This window comes from Zea mays, chromosome 7 (genome assembly GCF_902167145.1).
Source record: "Zea mays cultivar B73 chromosome 7, Zm-B73-REFERENCE-NAM-5.0, whole genome shotgun sequence".
NCBI lineage: Eukaryota > Viridiplantae > Streptophyta > Magnoliopsida > Poales > Poaceae > Zea > Zea mays.
The window spans coordinates 26,733,125-26,753,791 of NC_050102.1; the positions used below are offsets into that span (position 1 = coordinate 26,733,125).

Sequence of the window (20,667 nt, forward strand, 5' to 3'; positions counted from 1 at the left end):
AAGTGGTGTTAGTCTTGAAGACTTAGATAATAGAGTAACCTCCCCCTAAGAGTGTGTATACAAATTTTTGAATACTGGTAGGAGACATGCACTTTAACTTTGAGATCAAGTGGGGGCAATGTAACACCCTGAATTTGGGGGTATAAAATTTCTTCTCTAATATCCACCAAATTCAGGTGTTACCTTCTCTTTCCTTTTCCTTTTTGCTCTGTGTCGTCTCTTTCAAAGTAGCAGAAGGAGTTATCTTGATGTCATGTATTAATAAAACCCTAAAGTAGCAGAAGGAGTTATCTTTTCGCTCTGTTCCATCTCTTTCAAAGTAGCAGAAGGAGTTATCTTGATGTTAGCCCAAGTAAATATTGTCGTCGCACGTCTATCGCCACCGCACCTCCGCTCGAGCCACCGCTGCGCCTGTGCCCACAACCGCTGCTGCCCCTCCGCCATGGCACGCCCGCCATAGCCATCGCCTGCCTCCAACAACGTGTGCACGCGCCCACCGTAGCCACTGTCGTGCCTCTAACAGGGGGCATCAGCGCCACCGTCCGTGACGCCGGCGTCCTCGTCCTAGTGCCCTCACCGGTGAGCTCCCCTACCGTACCCTACCATACCATAACAACATGGCCCTAGGTACATTACTAAGTGCATTATGGAAATAGTTCGTATTAGATATCATTTTTGTTGTGATATTCACATTAGAGATCATTTTTGTTGAAATATTCATATTAGAGATAACATAGTGCACTATGAAAGATTATTGAGTGCTTATGTTACCACTTACATAGAAATTTATGTTGTGGCATTCGTATTAGAGAACCAAGAAATAGAATATAGGCTTAGTGATGTTAAATTTTCCTAAGAGCACACCTAATGTGTGTTCGAATGGAAGGAGCACAACTTTTCCCTGATTCTCAAGTTTCTTTTGTTTATGCATCTAGCATAGCCGTGGTCAGGGATTTTTGGAACAAAGGAAGTTGCACCTATGTTTGAATAGGGTAAGTATATGCTATGTGTATCATTTGTGGATGGCTGGGAGCTTGTTTAAGAACATCGACCACTTTAGCCGACGTATTAAATGCATTAAGTACGTTAGCCCACCGACGTTCGTAAGGCCACGTGGCTCGCCCATGGAGCCTGACAACCTGCCACGTGGCTCGTCGTTAAGAACGTTAGCCACTTAATACCGTTGAAATTAATGCATTAAGTACATCAATTTTGGACTGGCCGACGTTCTTCAATTAAGAACGTCGGTCCCGACGTTCTTAGTCGGTTAAGTACGTCAAATATAGTATGTTGGCTAAGAATGTCGGCAAACCGACGTTCTTAACCTAAGTACGTCGACTTATTATAGTAAGAACGCCGGTTCCTGGCTGACGTTTCTAAGAGCACTTAGAGGGGGTGAATAGGTGATCCTGCAATACTTGCTCCAAACAACACAAACTTGGTTTATAATATGAGTCAGAGTAAATAAAACCAAGTTTGAGAGTAGAGAGAAAGAGAGAAGTTCCTTTCACTTGATTGCTCTATCAAGATAGGATTTAGACTTTAGAACAGTATCACAAGTGAGAATTTGGAACTTGGAAGAGATAAAAATTGCAAGAAAATAAATGACACAAGAGCCACGGTAATTTTTATCCCATGGTTCGGTCAAGCGTAATATGCTTGCCTACTCCACGTTGTGGCGTCCCAATGGACGAGGGTTGCACTCAACTACCACAAGTGGTCCAAAGATCAAACTTGAGTACCACGGTTCTTCCTTATATCACAATATCCCATTTGTGAGCAATCTCCAGAAGTTGAAGTCTCTCACGCCTTACACAAGATGATCACAATCAAAACCGAAGTAAGGGGGACTAAGACCACGCACACAAGAGCATAATGCAGCAACAACACACACAAATGCAAAGAAGAGAGCGCTAGAACACAAAGACAGAGTGTCAGCTTAGAAAACGCACAAATCTCTCTCAAACACTGGAACAACACGTTCGCTCATTCTTGAAGTCTACAATGCTCTTAGAATACTTGGTATTCTGCTCCGTGGCCCTAGAGGGTCCTTTTATAGCCCCAAGGGGCCTAGGAGCCGTTGGAGCTTCATTTGAAAGTTACCAGCCTTCCTTTGTCTGCGGGTGCACCGGACTATCCGGTGCACACTAAATAGCTCCTTCATTTGAATGATTGCAATATGTGCAAACTCAAGCCCAAAAAGTTCATTTCTCTACAAAATGTGTTAGTGCCCAATCAAAAGTACTAGAAACATTATAAAGAATCTATGCAACATATTTAAAAGTGCAAACCTCACACTTATGCCATTTTACACAAAGTTCATGTTGGGTCCATGTTAGAGCTATTTTGGACTTGATATCTTCAATTTGCTTTCTTCTACATTTGTGCTTATGCTCATCCAAAGAGTGTTAGTCCAAAGTGGTGTGTTGGGCAGCTAATCACCAAAACAACTAGAAATGGTCAAAGGGCACGTTTCCTTTTCAATCTCCCTTTTTCGGTAACTTATGCCAACACACTTAAACCAACTCAAAACTACTAACTTGACCAGATATGAGCCAACTTTTGCAAATTGAACTCAAATTAAAAACCAATTGAATAAGTATAGGATTTGGCATATTTGGATCATTTTGCCACCACTTGTTTTGAATTTTGCGATCAAACTCATTTTTTCACTTGTAAGTCAAAACTCTTTAGTTTTGCAACTCAAACCATTTTTAGAGACTAGTTTTGATCAAAACTCTCCATTTTTCCATAAGGAAGATTTCTCCCTCATAAGGGAATAGTTTTGCAATAAGAGAGCTCCTCTTTGCAATCAAGAGGGTTTTGATAAAAAAGACAAATTTAGGGTTTTGGAATGCAGGAGGAGGAGAGAAGAACAACAAGGGCTCGACGAGATCAACTGGTGAGAAGGAAGAAACATCCCTGGCAGCTGTGCGTGTGATGGAGGATAGGGTTTTGGGAAAAAAAGCGAAACATTTTTTTAATGGATGGCATTGGTGGTAAAGAACATAGAACTCCATGTCTATGTCCATATTCGAGTGTTTTGGAGTTCGAAAACTGAAGTAATGGGGAATCTCCTAAAGTTGGAGTCTCTCGCGCCTTACATAAGATGATCACAATCAAAACCGAAGTAAGGGGGACTAAGAACACGCACACAAGAGCATAACGTAGCAACAACACGCACAAATGCAAAGAAGAGAGCACAAGAATACAAAGACTGTCAGCTCAGAAACACGCACAAATCTCTCTCAAACACTAGAACAGCGTGTTCACGGATTGTCGGAGTTTAGACTCTTATGATACTTGGTATTCTGCTCTGTGGCCCTAGAGGGTCCTTTTATAGCCCCAAGGGGCCTAGGAGTCGTTGGAGCTTCATTTGGAAGCTGCCACCCTTGTTTTGTTTGTGGGTGCACCGGACTGTCCAGTGCACACTGGATAGCTCTTGTGCAACGTCCACAAAATCGCTGATTGGCTGCTTTCCTTCTCGGGTGGGCACCGGACTGTCCGGTGACCCACCTAGCTGTTGGAGCCTACTAACATGGACGAATACCCGTTGGCCTCCCACACACTGGACTGTCCGGTGAATTTTAGCCGACGAGGCCCAGCCAAGGCTGAGGCTAGATAGCTCGGTCATACAACCGCTGGACTATCCGGTGCTGCCCAGACTAGCCCACTTTCTCCTCTTTTGTGTCAAACTCCTTTGGCTTCTTTTCGCTTGACTTGAGATGATCCCTAGAACTTAGATAAACATACTTAGAAACTAAAACAATTGACTAAGTGATAGAATCAAACCTTTTTCACATCTTTTCACCGAGATTTGCAATATGTGCAAACTCAAGCCCAAAAAGTGCATTTCTCTACAAAGTGTGTTAGTGCCCAATCACAAATACTAGAAACATTATAAAGAATCTATGCAACATATTTAAAAGTGTAAACCTCACACTTATGCCACTTTACACAAAGTTCATGTTGGGTCCATGTTAGAGCTCTTTTGGACTTGATATCTTCAATTTGCTTTCTTCTACACCTGTGCTTATGCTCATCCAAATAGTGTTAGTCCAAAGTGGTGTGTTGGGCAGTTAATCACCAAAACAACTAGAAATGGCCAAAGGACACATTTCCCTTTCAATCTCCCAATTTTTGGTAACTTATGCCAACACACTTAAAGCAACTAAAAACTACTAACTTGACCAGATATGAGTCAACTTTTGCAAATTGAACTCAAATTAGAAACCAATTTAATAAGTATAGGATTTAGGATATTTGGATCATTTTGCCACCACTCATTTTGAATTTTGCAATCAAACTCATTTTTCTCACTTCTAAGTCAAAACTCTTTAGCTTTGCCACTCAAACCATTTTTAGAGACTAGTTTTGATCAAATACCAAAAACTCTCCCTTTTCTTATAAGAAAGATCTCTCTCATAAGGGAATAGTTTTGCAATAAGAGAGCTCCTCTTTGCAATCAAGAGGGGTTTGATAAAAAAGACAAGTTTAGGGTTTTGGAATGCAGGAGGAGGAGAGAAGAACAACGAGGGCTCGACGAGATCAACTGGTGAGAAGGAAGAAACATCCCCGGCAGTTGTGCGCGTGATGGAGGATAGGGTTTTGGAAAAAAAAATCTAAACATTTTTTTTGTAATGGATGGCATTGGTAGTAAATAACATAGAACTCCATATCTATGTCCATATTCCAGTGTTTTGGAGTTGGAAAAAAGGTGCTACAAACTCTAGCATGAAAATGAACTAGAGCTCTATCAACTTCATGTAGTTAGGCTGCTTCAAAAAATTGTGGAGTTGGAGCGTTTGGATGGCTAAACTCAAATCCAGGCTGGAGTTTGGAGTTTGAGCCATGTCAAATAGAGTCTAAGTTGAACGGAGCTGTTCTAATTTAGGAATATTCATCGTAGATGTTGCATCTGGCGCCTCTCAATTGACTCACATAGGCTTGTTTGGTTGTGCCATGCACAATTCTCAGGCGTTCGATTTTGTCGCTGGAGCTGAGATCCTTGTCTTGCCGGCTAGCATTTTGCTCGCCACAATAGAAGAAAAAATAAAAGGTCAACAACAACAGCATATGTAGCCAACCAGCAACAGCAAGTCAGTGCGGAGGCAGTACGAAACACAGTTTTTTTTTATTGTCGGAGCAGGACTGAAATTACCAACCAAACTGTAGTTCCCCATCCATTCCGCGGCGCCGGCGGATACCTTCTCCCTGCATCGCCATCGGAGCCCAAGATTTGCTACGCCATGTGCTTCGACGACTGCTGTTGCTGCGGCTGCTACGACGCCTTCTGCGACCGGTGCTGCCCCTGCATCTCCTACGACACGCGCGAGACCATCTTCAGCATCTGCATCTGCTTCCTCGTGGTCGCCGCCGTCGTCCTCTTCGTCGTGCTCCTCGCCGCCTACGGGTTCATCCGCCACGTGGAGGTCGCCGTCGAGGCCGCCTCGCTGACCAGGTTCGCCCTCGTGACCACCCCGGCCACCGCGTTCGCCTACAACCTCTCCCTCACGCTCACCGTCCGCAACCGGAACTGGGCCATGAGCATCAAGAACACCAAGCCGCTGGAGGCCGACTACAGCTTCGACGGCCAGCGGTTCGACCGCATCGAACTCGCCGACAAGGGGGACGTCCACCCCGCGGGCAAGACCCGGGTGTACCACCTCGACTCCGGCGCGGAAGGCGCGTACGTGGCGCTGGGGAACGCCGGCGTCGCCGAATTCGGGAAGGAGAACGCAACGGGGCTGTTCCAGGTGGAGGTGGCGCTCGCCGGCGAGGTGAGGTACAAGGCGCACGTCACCAAGTGCAAGCTGGCCGCGACGTGCCCGCTGAAGCTGCAGCTCGCGCCGCCGGGGACGCCAGCCGTCGTCTTCCAGAAGGTCAAATGCAAGCTCGACAAGCCCGACAAGAACTGCTAGACAACGAGCCGGCCGAGTGGCGAGTGTTGTTCAATTTGTTAAAGTTGTGTAGTAGCAATGAGCTAGTGATTGACGATTGTGCTTTTATTTAAAATTTTAGCAATGAGCAGTAATTTATTTGAACTGGAATTGTTGGTAAATGTCTGTAATGTACGGAGGCACAGGGAGAGACGAGAGACGGCTCCATAATTTTTTTTTTGAAACACTCACTTTTGTTTGGTTAGCTCTTAATTCATATGGATTGAGTGATTTAAATTCTAAGTAAGTCAAACTTTTTCTTAATTTTTTTCAATTCTATTCCATCCATGTGTAATATGAGTAATCAAATAAGATCTTAGACACCTCAAACATCCTCTACATTAAACACCCTAACTGTTCATTTCATTTGGTAGCCTGACAACGCCGTCTTCGTTCTCATCCAGCCCATTCCCCGTTTTTCCTCGGGCTGATCACTCTGCTGACACTCGTTTCCGTCACGGTCTTCCTCCTCCCAACCAGGCGCACCCGCAACATACTTGGAATATACAGGCATATATATAACTATAAATATTCTCGGGGCCACAAGTTTTGAGGAGCACGATGAGGCGGCGGCATGCCAGTGAATGCTGGCTGCATACCTGAACTGAACAGTTCATCAGCCAACTTTTCATCTGAACGCCTTCACAGGTCAAATACAAAAATCAGAGACTGCATACAATTCAGCCATTGAGGGAGCAATCAAGCATCGATGGAGCGCCATCATCAGAAGAAAGAATGGCAAGGTAACTTTCCAGGTGAATTAGTAGCCGCGACCTAAATAAATCACATTATAAAAAATTACAATTCTCTACAGGCTTACAGGGTCGGGGGAATCCACTAGTCGGCGGAGTATCAAATATACAATACAGTGAATTCAAGCATTCAGACGACTGTTCTGCTCTTTAGCAGCTGTACCGGCATCGTAGAAGCATGTACGCCAAGGATCATCGTCTATTCTCATCTTCAATGACCTCATGTCCCTCGACTTCACTCGCTTCTGTGGCAACGGCGGCAGCAGCATGAACAGTGTTATTGCTACCACGGCAGTGCAGTAGCTGGCGCTGAAGGCTCTCGATAAGCTGGTTGAGCTGTTGGATATTTTTCTCCTGGGATAATATAATCTGCAGATGGCATGCAAATTTTCTGTGAGGAAATAGAAGTGGGTGTTTAGGCATGAAAGGCTTAGCAAAACCATGCCCTCAAAAAAAATGTGGACTAAAAGGCAAATGAAGGACTCATTTCCCAATCACAGGCTCACAGCACTTCACATGGTTAAATGTTGTGTATCATAATTTTGCAAACAAAATGGAAGTGGTTCATGAGTAACCAGGTATTTTACAACAAGAATCAAGTTGCCAAGCACAAATCCTGTAATATGATGCTTATGGCTTTAAAGCCTGTGCGACTGATTGCGATGATCTGACCCGAAGGTAGGGTCTCAGTTTGGTAGAATCCCAATATTTGGTAGGACTGTAGGGGCAGGAACAAAATTTTCATATACAAGTTACTTTTCATTAAAAAAATCACAACAGAAACTATTACTGACAGGTATATTTTGTTCCAAATTTGGCAGACCCATGTCCCGCCTGGACACCTAGTCGCCTTTTAAACACTAATCACAACAGAAACTATTAGTGATAGGTATATTTTTGGTAAGTCAACATCCAAACAGCTCTTATTGTGAATGGATGAAGTAATAAATTGTTAAAAATTACTCATTAGTTCAACCATATATAACAATAAGGCCCTGTTTGGTTTGAGAGACTAAAGATTAGTCCATCCATTCTAGTCTCATTTAGTCCCTAAATTGCCAAATGGTGGGGGACTAAAACAAGGACTAAACTGTATTAATTCCACCTTTTGCCCCTCATTTATTTCAGTTGCACTAATAGCAGGAGAATGTTAAGGGGCATTTTGGTCTTCTTATGAGCCATTTAATGTGTTTTGAATACTTTTAGTCCCTGGAACCAAATAGAGTAGGGACTAAACTTTAGTTCCTCGACTAAACTTTAGTCCCTGGACTAAAGGAACCAAACATGCCCAAATGATTGTGCATTTTGATTACAAGGGTTCATGTCTCCCCATGGGCTAATTTAGTATGTTGAAATGTTTCAAAAAATCGTCAAAACAATATTTAGTAAACCTGCATAAATACCTATATATCTTTTTTCTCAAACAGGTAGGAGAACTACGTATTATTGCATTAATAGAATAAGAGAAACATACAACACACCCGCACACCTCCTTTCCATGATGTTGTGTTAATAAATATGTAAAATCCATCCTAGATGTTAAGAAACAAAACTGGCAAGCTTTCAATCTGGTATTTTTCATGATTCTAACAGTGCCATTTGTATTTTTCCAATTATAATATCTAGATAAACTAAATCAAAGTTTTGTCAGATTACTTAGCTTTATGTGCCTTATATACATGATTTTTATGAAAATTATTTGGAGCACCACAATACGTTGGACCATAGATTTTTTGCTAATGGGAATGCTGGAACCCCTGCCAAGAAACTATTTCCTTTATTAGATATTAAAAGGATTCTGGAATTTGCAATGTCGTAAGTGCTCCAATCATTCAGGAGGATTTGAGGTTTTTGACAATTTTGGTTTAGCGGGTTTGACAACTCCAAAGTTATATTATAAATCAGATTGATCTTAATGAAACATATTTTAACATAGTCAATCCATTATTGCCAAGAAGGATAATCTGTTAGAAGCAATTAAGTGACCAACTAATTTTATGTATATGATTAATAAGCATGAGTTCCTGTAACATGCCGTCCACGGTTAGGACCATTAACATGTACGAAATTCATTTGTCGCTTGCAAAGGAATAGGGGAGTATAGAAACACTATAATTTGGCAAAGTGGTGCATCAATTAACAAAAGAATCACGTTTAATCACAGATCACAGTGCACCCTTAAATCTCGAAAAAGGGACCTAAATGAATTTAATAGCAAGAAAGCCAAAAGCAATCAACTCAAAAACCTCACCAGTGTCAAACTTTTTTTTGCAGAAATAGGATATAAGACATTTTATTCATCTGAACCTAATATTTGGATTTCTAAAACTAATATACTCTATGGCATGATTACTAATTAAAACTTGTTCCCCTTGAGACATAGTATATAGGACAAACTACAGAGTGACACATTAAATTAAGGCAACTGCACTTTGCAAAAGTATATTGACAATCATCTAGTAATACATAATGTGCATGACCCACAGAATAAAGAACAGATCTGCATATATTAACACTGGGTCTACTTTCTCCAAATGCACAGTTGTGAACTTTGGGAAAAAAACTCAAACTTCATTTTTCAAAGCCATGTTAGAGCAAATGCACTTTTGCAAATTTTGAAAATAAAAGGGGTCAAAAAGCAAACAAAAAATCATATGTCCATTACATAACACAACATAAGTTTGCACACATACTTTTGCAATATAAATATGCACTTGCCTTTTATGCAGAGTACATATTGACATGTTTATGCAAATTATTTTGTCAGTGACACATTCATGACACATGCACGAATATATTCTGCATCAATGATTTTTACCAATTCCTATTTTTGGAAGGATGCCCATGTGGCAGTGCAGAAACCGTGACAAGTGGACATGACATTCTGCAGAAAATCTGTATTACATAGTAGATGGTGTGTAGCAGAAGTGGAACTGCTTAATTACACTAGCAACTGGAAAAGACTAAACCTACTTACTTGATTCTCCAAAAAATATTCCCATTTGCTCAAAAGGTTATCTTTGGACCTAAAACTGAAGTCAGAAGATGCAATAACTGATTGCTATATGACTGTTATCTTGATTTAGCTCCATTCAGGCATGGACCCAAAAGGTGCTGTTATTAATGAACATGCATTACATTACAAGCTTAGGCCTTGTGATGCTTTGAACACAGTAACACACTAACAATTCCCATTTGGCGATATAAAGTGCATGATTATTCCTTTATATCTGTTATTTTTTATTAACTCACCAACATGTTTAACTCTTGCCTTATTAACTCCTAGGTTTCTCAAGCAGATAGATGAATCTGAAATCTGGCCAAAGTTCCATACTTGATCAGCTACTGCAAATTTAGACAACTAACCAATGCAGTTGCCAATTAAAATACAGAATTGTGACGCTCATGTTGTCAGCAGCTGTAACCACAAGGTCAGCTAGCAACTATAGAATAAGAAACTATGCTCCCAAACCATTACAAAAAAAAGGGTGCAAATGCTTGCCATACATAACTATTCCAGAAATAGGTATGCAAATGTGTGCATTACATAGAAGGTACATGATATATGAATATATGATGCATGCAAGCATCCTGTATCTCCTTCAAGCAATAAATTTGATAGTTGCAAGCAAGAAAGAGGTTTGGTGAAGATTTGCACATTCTATTAATTGATTTTTGCTTATAAATAGATATACAGGCTCAACAATCCACTCCCCAGTAAAACAAACTTCTTAATAACATCCACCTTCGAGCTTACTGAAAACATAAATCAAACTTCTTAACTAATATCCACCTTCTAGCTTACTGAAAATAGAAATCAACGTATTGTAATTGAACATAACTGTCTATAGACAGGTTCTCAATATCCTTAACAACTACGGCGAAAGACCAAAATCAATTTTAAAACAGCACAATTTATCAAATTCCCAATTCATGGTGATTCCATTTTCGACATGTACCTAAATTTAGTTTAGATAACAATTCCACAAGATTTCTTCGGAAGGAGAAAAGGGGAAACAAGCATAAAAGCTGCTTTAATTTAAATAACGAATGCACCTAGAGCGCAGACCGACGGATAAAGAGGAAATGGGGCAGATTTGGCAAGAACCTTTTCCTTGACGGCATCCTCCCTGGCGTGCAGCTGCTGCCGGCGGCGGGCAGCGGCCGGGTCGGCGTCCGCGGCCTCCCCGATCTGCTGCTTCCACTCGAACTGCGACGTGATGACGAGCACGAGCAGGAGGAAGACGAGCACCACCGGCCTCGTATTCATCCCCGCACGAACCGATCCCCAGATCAGAAACCAACCTCCGCCTCCGCGTAAAGAACCTAGCCACCCACGGCAAGAACGCAGAAAGGAGTCAACAACTGGAGGCGGACGGGGTTGGGGAGACGAACTAGTCGGGGAGAACCAGGGAAGGTTAATTTACCGAGAACAGCCCCGGATCTCCGGGGGTCAGGGCTGGGGCAGACCGCGCAAGGAGAGACAACGGCCTCAGGTGCTGCTGAGAGAGCTGCCCGACGAGAGTGGGAGACGGCAGCTAGGGTTCTGGTGGAGGAGCACCGAGGAGGGAGAAAAGAGGCAGAGAGGAGAGGGGAGGAAGCGCGTGGACTTGCGGTACAGGAGAGGAGACCGAGACGAGTTCTTGGCGAGGAAGGGATGCTGGTGAAGGGACGGGCTGGCAGCGGGTGGAAGAAAGTCGGCTGTCAGCACAGCAAACTGCTCCCGATACAGTAAACCGTAGTGCCCACTGCCGAGAGGTTCCTTCTTGCCGTGCCTTTGCGTTTCTAACCCGTTTTTCTTTCTCAAAAATCAAAAAGTAATCAAAGGAGCGTAAATTTATAAGTATTTTAGTCTAAAAACAGCTTTGACTCTCACTTCTTCGTGCGAGCAGCTTTGTTGGAGGAGCCAAAACCATTTAGAAAAATCGTTTCGTAATATGTCTTCTGTACTGTTTTGCAAAATAAACTTTATATTGTTTTTTAAACATTTCAGTACTGATGCTTGGATCTTTCGGTCGTCCGCAAAAGAAGTTGCTAACGTACGTTGAAACAAAAAAATTTTTAAAAATATCTTAATGTAAAGTTTGATATCAAACGTTAATTTAATCAACTCTCAAATAAATTAACAGAATAATAGGGGCTATGGTGTTCTTGCCCCCACATTGATTTCTAATTGTAATTTTGCACCTTCTTTTCAAACTTTGGGATCTTGTCCCACTTTTCTCACACGAAGCTGAAAGTTACCCTACTCTGCGAGAAAAGTAGGGTAAAGCCACAAAATAGAGGTAAAGAGCAAAATCACAGAGTTTGAAAAGTAGGGTCAAAATCACAATTAGAAATCAAAGTGGGGATTGTTGAACACAAAAAGTGACATGCGGACTGTCCGTCCCTGGGGTCGAACGGTCCGCGGTCCAGACTGTCCGCGGTGGTGACGCGGACGGTCAGTGCATGCGTAGAATTAGTTAGGGTTCCGGATTTCTAGCGGGATTTGTTAGCTAAACCTACGAGATTAACTCGAGAACCGACTTGTAACGTGTCCAGACCTCCCCTTAATATAGATGAAGGGCTACGACCGATTGAATCCCCTACAGTCGACCTAATCAAATCTATTTATCAATTTTATCTTATTTATATCGTTCTTCCAATTCCCAGGAGTATTCCCCAACAATCTCTCTTCGACTCTACGTCGATTAGAGGAACACCGGTCGGCCTGCCAACCCGAAGCAACGCCTTGGAACTATCCTCTTCGATGGGATCTCTCTCGAGGCGAGTTCCAGGATTCTTCACAAAGAGGAAGATCCTCTGCGCTATTGCGGACCATCCGAAAGCGTGCAGAGGAGAACCATCTAGAGCTTGGAGAAGGAGACGTCGACAACGCGCAAGACCCCTGCCTGGAACGCCCAAACTTCATAGACATTTGTATATATTATTATTAATTTATCCGTTTTGTATATATGAATATATATATATAATTATAATTATTGAATATATATATATATATATTATTGTACATATCCATTTTAATGTAAGTAAACATATAATAAAATCTGGGTTCGATATTTTAGTAGTGGTTCTAGCAAAGAACCAGTACTAAAAAGAAACATTTAGTACCGTTTCATGCAACAAACCGGTATTAAAGATGTAAGTTTTAATACCTGTTTATGCCGAGAACCAGTACTAAAGTCTCATCTTTAGTATCGATTCATACAACCGAGATTAAATATGAGGCGTTCAGGATATATTTGTTTGTGTTATAATCTAGCCAGATTATATAATCTAACTTATTTTAAACTAACATTTAACTTAAAATAAGTTAGATTATATAAGCTGAGTAGATTGTAATCTCAAACAAACACCCCATAGTCCCAGATGCTAAGTATCGGTTGGAAATATGGTAATGTAGTGTGTGTTCGAATCTCCCGTATAGTGGTAATAGTTCAACGCAAATCAATAAATATTGATAACATTGATTATTATGCATTAGGCACGGGTACATATAGAGAATGTGATAAGTAAATTATGATAATATGGGTTTGATCGTGGACAAATCCAGATTTTTTTTCTCCTAACCATGCCGACACGTATATATGTTAGGAATGAAATTGAAATCAGACATCCAAACTAGAAATCTACTGCCATAGAGTAGTGGCATGCATCACTTGTTTACCTGTAGATACCCTCGTGATCTCTGTTCATTAAATCCGTACTCAAGTTGAGGTGATGTCCCTCTCTAACGCCATGTAATTGGGCACAGGTATCTAGCCTAGGTTGTTAAGCGCCACTTTGTTAGATGACCGTAAACAAATGTAGTAGAAATCACAATTCACAAGGATACGTATGGATTTGAAACAAGAAGTTACGTCTAGATGAGAAATACGAAAAAAAGGGTTGTTGGAAGGATGCCAAGAACAGCTATATATGACTTGTCTTTTCATGATTCCGTCACGTACGTCCAAAGTAATGTCGTCAAGAAGCGCTTAGATAACGACACAGGCTAGTTGGCCGGCGGCCGCGCTAACGCTAACGCCAAGGCTAATCCCGAACCCGAAATGGCAGGTAGCTCTGCTCGATGACTCGGCCCCTCTCGAAAGCCACGAAAATCGCTGGGCCGTTCGATTCACTCACCTCACTCCACCTCTTGACTGAAGAAGCCGTCTGCCTGCCTCCGACTCCCGCGTCTCTCCTCCAAGTGATCTCCTTCCACCTTTGCCGATCGCCCGTTGCCACCGGCCGGGCGATCCTCGTACTTCCACTTCCACCATGGCCTCCTCCTCCTCTTCCTCCTCCTCCTCCTCCTCCTCCTCCTCCTCCTCCCGCTTCCTCCTCCCGCTGCTACTGCTCTGTTCGCACCTCTCCCTCGCCTCGGCAGAGGAGGCGGCGTCGGCGGCAGCGGACCTCCTCAGCGAGGCGCGCGCGCCGGGGTTCGCCGCGTGGCTGCGCGGCGTGCGGCGGCGCATCCACCAGCGCCCCGAGCTGGCCTTCCAGGAGTTCCGCACCAGCGAGCTCGTGCGGGCCGAGCTCGACGCGATCGGCGTCCCGTACCGGTGGCCCGTCGCCCAGACCGGCGTCGTGGCCACCATCGCGGGCGCCGCCGCCGGCCCCGTCGTCGCGCTCCGGGCCGACATGGACGCGCTCCCCGTGCAGGTCCGTGCCCGCCTCCTGTCCCCCGCCGCAGGCCTTTCAGCGGTCTAAACTGCCACGGTTCTGTCTGTTTTTCTTTTTTTTTTCGAGTGTTCAATCATTTGCTTTTTGTCTCCTACTCCGTCCCTCCAAAATAAATCAAATTTTATAGATATCCTTGGTCAAACTATTTTAAACTTAATTAAATTTATATACAAACCAGAAGATATATGATACGAATTAATATTACATACAACAACTCTTTCTATAATATACTATTAATATTTTTTGTCGTCGGTTGTTTATTTTTGAACTAAACTGCGATAAATAAAAAAACGAATGGAGTATTAGTTTAGAACGAGGCTACTACTAGTAATGCTTGGTAAATATAATTGTGTTATCACCCAGTTCGGGCCATTCCTTTGAACACTAGTACCTCCATTATTATTTTTCCACGTGAGGACAATAGTACCTCCATTTTGTTTTTTATATATACCAGGCTTGTACGCCAAATCTTGTAATAACAAACTTTTCCACATGACAACAATCTTGTTATACATACGCTACATGCTTACATCACCGAAAGTATTTTCTTATTGTTGTGATGTTACTCGTATATAATCGTAATAGTGCTTCACGGAATTTGCTAGTAAAAAATGAGTTCAGAGGCCAGTTAAATCAAACCACGCTTTCTCTATTTTTTCAAATAAATGGAGCATATTGATTTAGGACCCAACTCGCAGCTGGAAGATACTTTAAGTTTATAGTAAACGCAAGAGTTTTTTTTTAAAAAAAAAACACTTGCCAAGTTACTGATTGTACCAATTGGGAAAATTGAGTACGGAGCTAACTTTTTTTTTTTACCTTTTTAATAATTTATAATATTTGGTTGCTAAAAATCAATTCCGCCACTCAACCTCCTGCTGCACTTGACTTCAACTGTTCCTCCCATTCAATTCCCTATTTTCTATTTTTTTACGCTACTTCCCCTATATATATACACTGTGTCTCATATACAACTTCTCCTATATAATATTCCATCCGTTTATAAATATATGATATCGTTTACTTTTTTAAAAACTTTGACTACTCGTCTTATTCAAAAAAAATAATGAGTGGTTATTTTTTTTGTGATTTGTTTTATCACTTAAGGTAGTTTGTGCTTGATTTAAAATTTTATATTTATGAATAAATATTTTGATAAGACGAGTAGTCAATGTTTTTGAAAAAGTCAATGGTGCCATATATTTGTGAACCGGGTAATATAACTCAGTTATTTAATATCTATTTATCTTTTTTTTAAATAAAAATCATATAACCATAATACATATTATTATTATGTTATAGAGTTTAAACAAACTAATATCACAAAGAAATGACATAATTAAAGTATAGTGGAAGTATGATGCTGCGAAGTTAGAGTAAATCAGAGGAAGGACACACATGTCTTACGATCGAGTGCATAGTAATAATTTGTAGGTGATGAAAATTTAGTCAAAATCAGTAGTTTTAAAAAAAATTGGGTGCATATACAATTACACACACTTGGTTTTCTACTTAGCTTCGCCTCCGACAGAGAGAGCGATCGTTCAGTGGGAGGCTCATATACAGTTTGATTGGATGGCTGCACGTTCATACGTTGGCTGGCACCGTCCTGACCGGACAGATACGATAATTTTGAGTGTATGAGTGGATGCAGGTTAATAAAATCAAAATGAACTATTTTGTATCCACTCCTGGAGGTTGTGGCTCCCACATACAAGCAACCAAATATAATCTCAATTAAAATCAACACATGTGGTGATTCAAGATGAGATAGTGCAGGTAATCAATTAGGGAGATAGGGATAAACAACACAAGAAACACGACGCATAGCGTGAAATCCACGTTCATATCTGGCGTTTGAAGGAGAGATTTACCAAATGTTTACCGTTAGGGACTTCAAATCAAAACTCTTGGATGATCATTTTTTTCTCCTTTTTGCCAAAAAAAAACAAATTATGGAGTTGGAGCTTTGGAAATGCTCTCCTACCTTATCTTGCCCTACCTGTATGCCACAATCTATCTCGCTAGTTTCTCGATTGATATTGCTGTTATCTATCACAGTCATAAGAACCCAAGCTACGCAAGCAACTGCGACAACAAAACCATGTTTTTTTTGTCAAGGATATTGCTTTCTTGGTTATTCATGTTAACTGGGCATATGAGAACATCGAGAAATACAGAACAATAGTTTGGCACAACTTCCACATGCGAAAGCAAAATATCAAGAGAAAATTCCTTAAATGCCACTGCAATTTTGTCCATTAATAACCTTATTTATTATATCGTAAATGCTTTAATATCTTCTATGCCACGTGTGGATACAATTTCTTACCCTTCTATATTATCACCGTTAGTCAACATTTATTTTGACTCTAACGGACAGGATAAAATGGTGAAATTATCCTTGTTGTTCTGAAGTCAAAATTGCAGTCCCTTAAATAGCATCCTTACGAAATTGCGATCTCTTAAATGCTACTGTTTCGAATCTTAACGTATCCAGTAATTTTAACACATCCGACTAGAGAAATTACGTCCGAGTGACATGGATCCATTCTTCTTCGGATACTCTTCCTCCTCCTCTGTCACTACTGTCCGAAATTCAATTCTGCTTTGCTGGACCAGTAATTTTAGAAACAAATTACCTCCAGAGGACTCCGAAGTGAAAGTGAGTATAACGACATAGTCCAATCAGTACCAAAAAAAAGGTGGTGTCATTATAGTCCATATCCGACCGCTGTCCATGCGGAGTGTCAGCATATGAGTTCATATATCCTCGCTCATTGTAACATGGCTTTATGAATCATTCAAAATAAGAGCATGCTGTTTTAAATGATTCGTAAATCCATCTACCTCCAGAGTGCCCAACAGTGCTAAGACACAACACACTTTCCCATTGTTATACAAGTTTGGATCAATCCAAAGTCCTCCAGAGTGATTTTTTTAAAAGGAATCAATTTGTTATTGTTATAATCTAAAAGGCATACATCAAATCAAAGATCTCCTCCGTTTTTTCAGGTCACCAAACTAGCCCTAAGTTCTATACGTAGGAGACTGCAAAAGCTTGTAATATTGTGTTTCCATTATAAAAATATATGCCTTATATTATAAACTAAAGCTAGCACAAACTCTTTTCTGTATTTTGCACATTCTTCGATTTCGTTCCATTAGGGAAAAAGAAATACTTACCCCCGGTATAACATTGCTCTTTGGCAGGAGCTGGTGGACTGGGAGCACAAGAGCCAGGAGAGTGGGAAAATGCACGCTTGCGGACACGACGTGCACACGACAATGCTTCTGGGGGCTGCCAGAATACTCCAGGATCGCAAGAGCGACCTAATGGTAACTGATGCTTAATTAACCCGGTCAATTCCACACAGATCCGTCTATAAACTCCACGTTCCCATGCGTATGCCGTCGACGACGGTGTTCTTGCTTGCTTCTTGTGCTCACCATGCAGGGCACCGTGAAGCTTGTATTCCAGCCGGCAGAGGAGGGCCAGGGCGGCGCGTACTACGTGCTGCAAGAAGGCGTCCTTGACGACGCGTCAGCCATATTCGGCTTGCACGTTGACCCGGCCCTCCCCGTCGGCGTCGTTTCGTCCAGGCCAGGGCCCTTCGCGGCGACGTCCGGTCGGTTCCTGGCGACGGTCACCGGTAAAGGCGGGCACGCCGCGATGCCCCACGAATCCATCGACCCTGTTGTAGCTGCAGCCACTACTGTCGTCAGCCTCCAGAAGATCATCTCCCGAGAAATCGATCCCCTGCAGGGCGCGGTATGCATGTGTTTCTGCGTCGTCTTAGCTGTGCTGTGCTGTTGTTCTGGGCTGTCTGACTCTGCCTCATCTTCTTCGCTGATTTAAATTAAATGTATCAGGTTGTGTCCGTCACTTTTCTGAAGGGAGGAGAAGCGTACAATGTCATCCCAGAGAATGTGGCCTTTGGCGGCACCATGAGGAGCATGACGAATGAAGGTCTATCGTATCTCAAGAAGAGGATCAAAGAGGTAAAACTCCGATCCTCTCTCGTTACCTAACCTAACCTAAACCGCGCGCACACAGTTCTCTTATAAAAAACAAAATGCTCCCTTCTTCGCAAGATCGTCGAAGGACAGGCAGCGGTGCACCACTGCAGTGCCAGCGTGGACTTCATGGAGGACACGATGAAGCCGTACCCGGCCGTGGTCAACGACGAAGGGATGTACGCTCACGCCAAGGAGGTGGCCGAGGGCCTCCTTGGGGAGAAGAACGTCAGGGTGGGTCCCCAGGTGATGGGCGCGGAGGACTTCGGGTTCTACGCGCAGAGGATGGCGGGCGCCTTCTTCACCATCGGGGTCGGCAACGCGAGCACCATGGCGACCATCCATTCCACCCACTCGCCTCACTTCGTCGTCGACGAGGACGTGCTTCCCGTCGGAGCTGCGTTCCATGCTGCTGTGGCGATTGAATATGTCAGGAAGAACCGTGCGTCGACCTAAACGCTAAACTCAAATAAATCAGACGGAACAAAACGGCAGTAGTTTGTCTTAGGTGTCACTATATATAATGCGAGTATTTACATCTAGTCGCTCTCGTTCCTGTGTCGTTAGAAACAAAGCAGAGTGATTGGGATTAATTCTTAGATCAGTTGCGAGTTGCGACTACATGACACACTTTGCCGCTAAACTGAAGCGCTGCCATAAAAATCCATAAAGCACTAGCTAGTCAATGCATGTGCGTGAAATATATAAATAAACAAAAAAAAGTACAGAACATATAACTCTAAGAATCAAACTTTTTATTCTTGCGTCCGACTACTAATTCATAGAAAATTAATATTAGTATTTTGTGGTGAGGAAGTTCGCGGTAACGTAAGCAGTCGCGGATATGACTCCCGAGCCACCTGAAACATAATCTATATATCTTTAGTTTACACTTGTTTTTATACCAAATTATAATAGAAAGAGGATTTTTTTAAATTGGTGCCCTCAGTTTTGGTCGTGTGCTCATCTATACCCTTAGTCGTGTTTTTTGCTCAGCTGTGCCCCTCTATTCTATAACACCATTATAATTATGTATAATAGACCGAACAGGATGTGATTAGATCCTGGATTCGTCCGCTCTGATACCACTTACTATGTTCCCAGTGAGAAATTAAAGGTCACCGTAATTATTGTTCTTATACTGGAATCGAGGGATATCAGCAAGAACAAGAGGAAGAGCACATAGAGATTTGGGAACATATTCTGTCATTCCATCATGTCCCTCTATTCACGATTACACGTAGGTTCATATATAGATCCACTCGAGCGTGTCCACACGGCTCCTGTTAAGGATGGCAATTTAATCCGCAAACCCGAAATTCGACGGGGACTCAACCCATTGGGTACGGTACGGCTACGGGTGAAGATTTTAACCTACGGGTGCAACCCGCACCCGACCTGAGATTTCGCGGGCGTGGATGCGGGTTTTTATTTCAACCTGCAGGTGGCCTGCACCCGTCTCGATTCTAGTTCATTCTTTATTTTGCTAAAAAATTATTAAGATACAATAATAATTATTTTGAATAAGTAACTCGACTAGTAATTTATAAAGTGTTTTGTTGCTATTCACATGTGAGAAGGCTTAAAATACATAAATATAATTCAATTATTGTTGTTACTTAATTGCTTGTAGATGAATGATTGTTTAAAAGTGTATACTGATTAAAACCCCGTGGGTGACCCAAAACCCGACGGGTTCGGGTGTGGGTTTGGAATTGCACTCGCGGGTACGATCGTAGGCGTGTTTAGGTAGATTTCACGGGTGCAATCGCAAGCGGGTTTCCATCCAACCCAAACCTAACCCATTGCCATCTCTAACTCATGTCATATATTATATCTTCATATATATATATAGTATATGTATTTAGAGTCCTAGGCTCTATTTAGCTACAAGAAGCCCCAACCAAATATGAACGCACGTGCACTGACAGCCGACCAGACTTTTCACATTCCATATATAATGACGTGCTGCCGCCATTAGCTCCTCTTTCTTCTCCCGGTCTCAGTTTCCATAATCGCCTACACCACCGCAAAACCCCAACCCTCTCCGCGCGACTCCAGGTCTCTCCACCGACTCCGCCCTCTCCGACGACTCCGCTCCATCCGCCGCTCACAGTCGATCCAGGTGCAATCGGTGATAGAGCGGCGCCTCCTTGTCGACCCCAATCTAAGCTCCTCTATCCTCGCTGCTGCAACTGGAGATGAGAGTCCAGACCGGAGAAAACCCTAGTTTCTCCGCCGACGCGACTGCTTCCCCATTCTCCGCCATCGTTCCACATTCTCCGCCGTCAACG

The 20,667-nt window shown here is 42.5% G+C and overlaps 3 protein-coding genes across 3 annotated transcripts; 2 read left to right on the forward strand and 1 right to left on the reverse strand.

The window, feature by feature from the left end:
* The first annotated feature begins 5,183 nt into the window (after positions 1 to 5,183).
* LOC100502157 (uncharacterized) lies at positions 5,184 to 6,173 on the forward strand. The gene has a single exon (NM_001196635.1). The coding sequence runs from the start codon at positions 5,250 to 5,252 to the stop codon at positions 5,919 to 5,921; it is 672 nt and encodes a 223-aa protein (NP_001183564.1). The 5' UTR covers positions 5,184 to 5,249; the 3' UTR covers positions 5,922 to 6,173.
* Positions 6,174 to 6,690: 517 nt separating this feature from the next.
* Positions 6,691 to 11,296, reverse strand: LOC100192095 (uncharacterized). Its single transcript, NM_001137518.1, has 3 exons — positions 11,119 to 11,296; positions 10,800 to 11,017; positions 6,691 to 7,060 (listed from the first exon to the last, which is right to left on the reverse strand). Exons 2-3 carry the CDS (start codon positions 10,959 to 10,961, stop codon positions 6,884 to 6,886), a joined length of 339 nt encoding a protein of 112 aa, NP_001130990.1. The 5' UTR covers positions 10,962 to 11,017; positions 11,119 to 11,296; the 3' UTR covers positions 6,691 to 6,883.
* Positions 11,297 to 13,828: 2,532 nt separating this feature from the next.
* LOC100383476 (uncharacterized) lies at positions 13,829 to 18,914 on the forward strand. The gene is made up of 5 exons (NM_001176124.1): positions 13,829 to 14,335; positions 17,570 to 17,695; positions 17,814 to 18,128; positions 18,230 to 18,358; positions 18,452 to 18,914. Exons 1-5 carry the CDS (start codon positions 13,952 to 13,954, stop codon positions 18,827 to 18,829), a joined length of 1,332 nt encoding a protein of 443 aa, NP_001169595.1. The 5' UTR covers positions 13,829 to 13,951; the 3' UTR covers positions 18,830 to 18,914.
* The last annotated feature ends 1,753 nt before the right edge of the window (positions 18,915 to 20,667 follow it).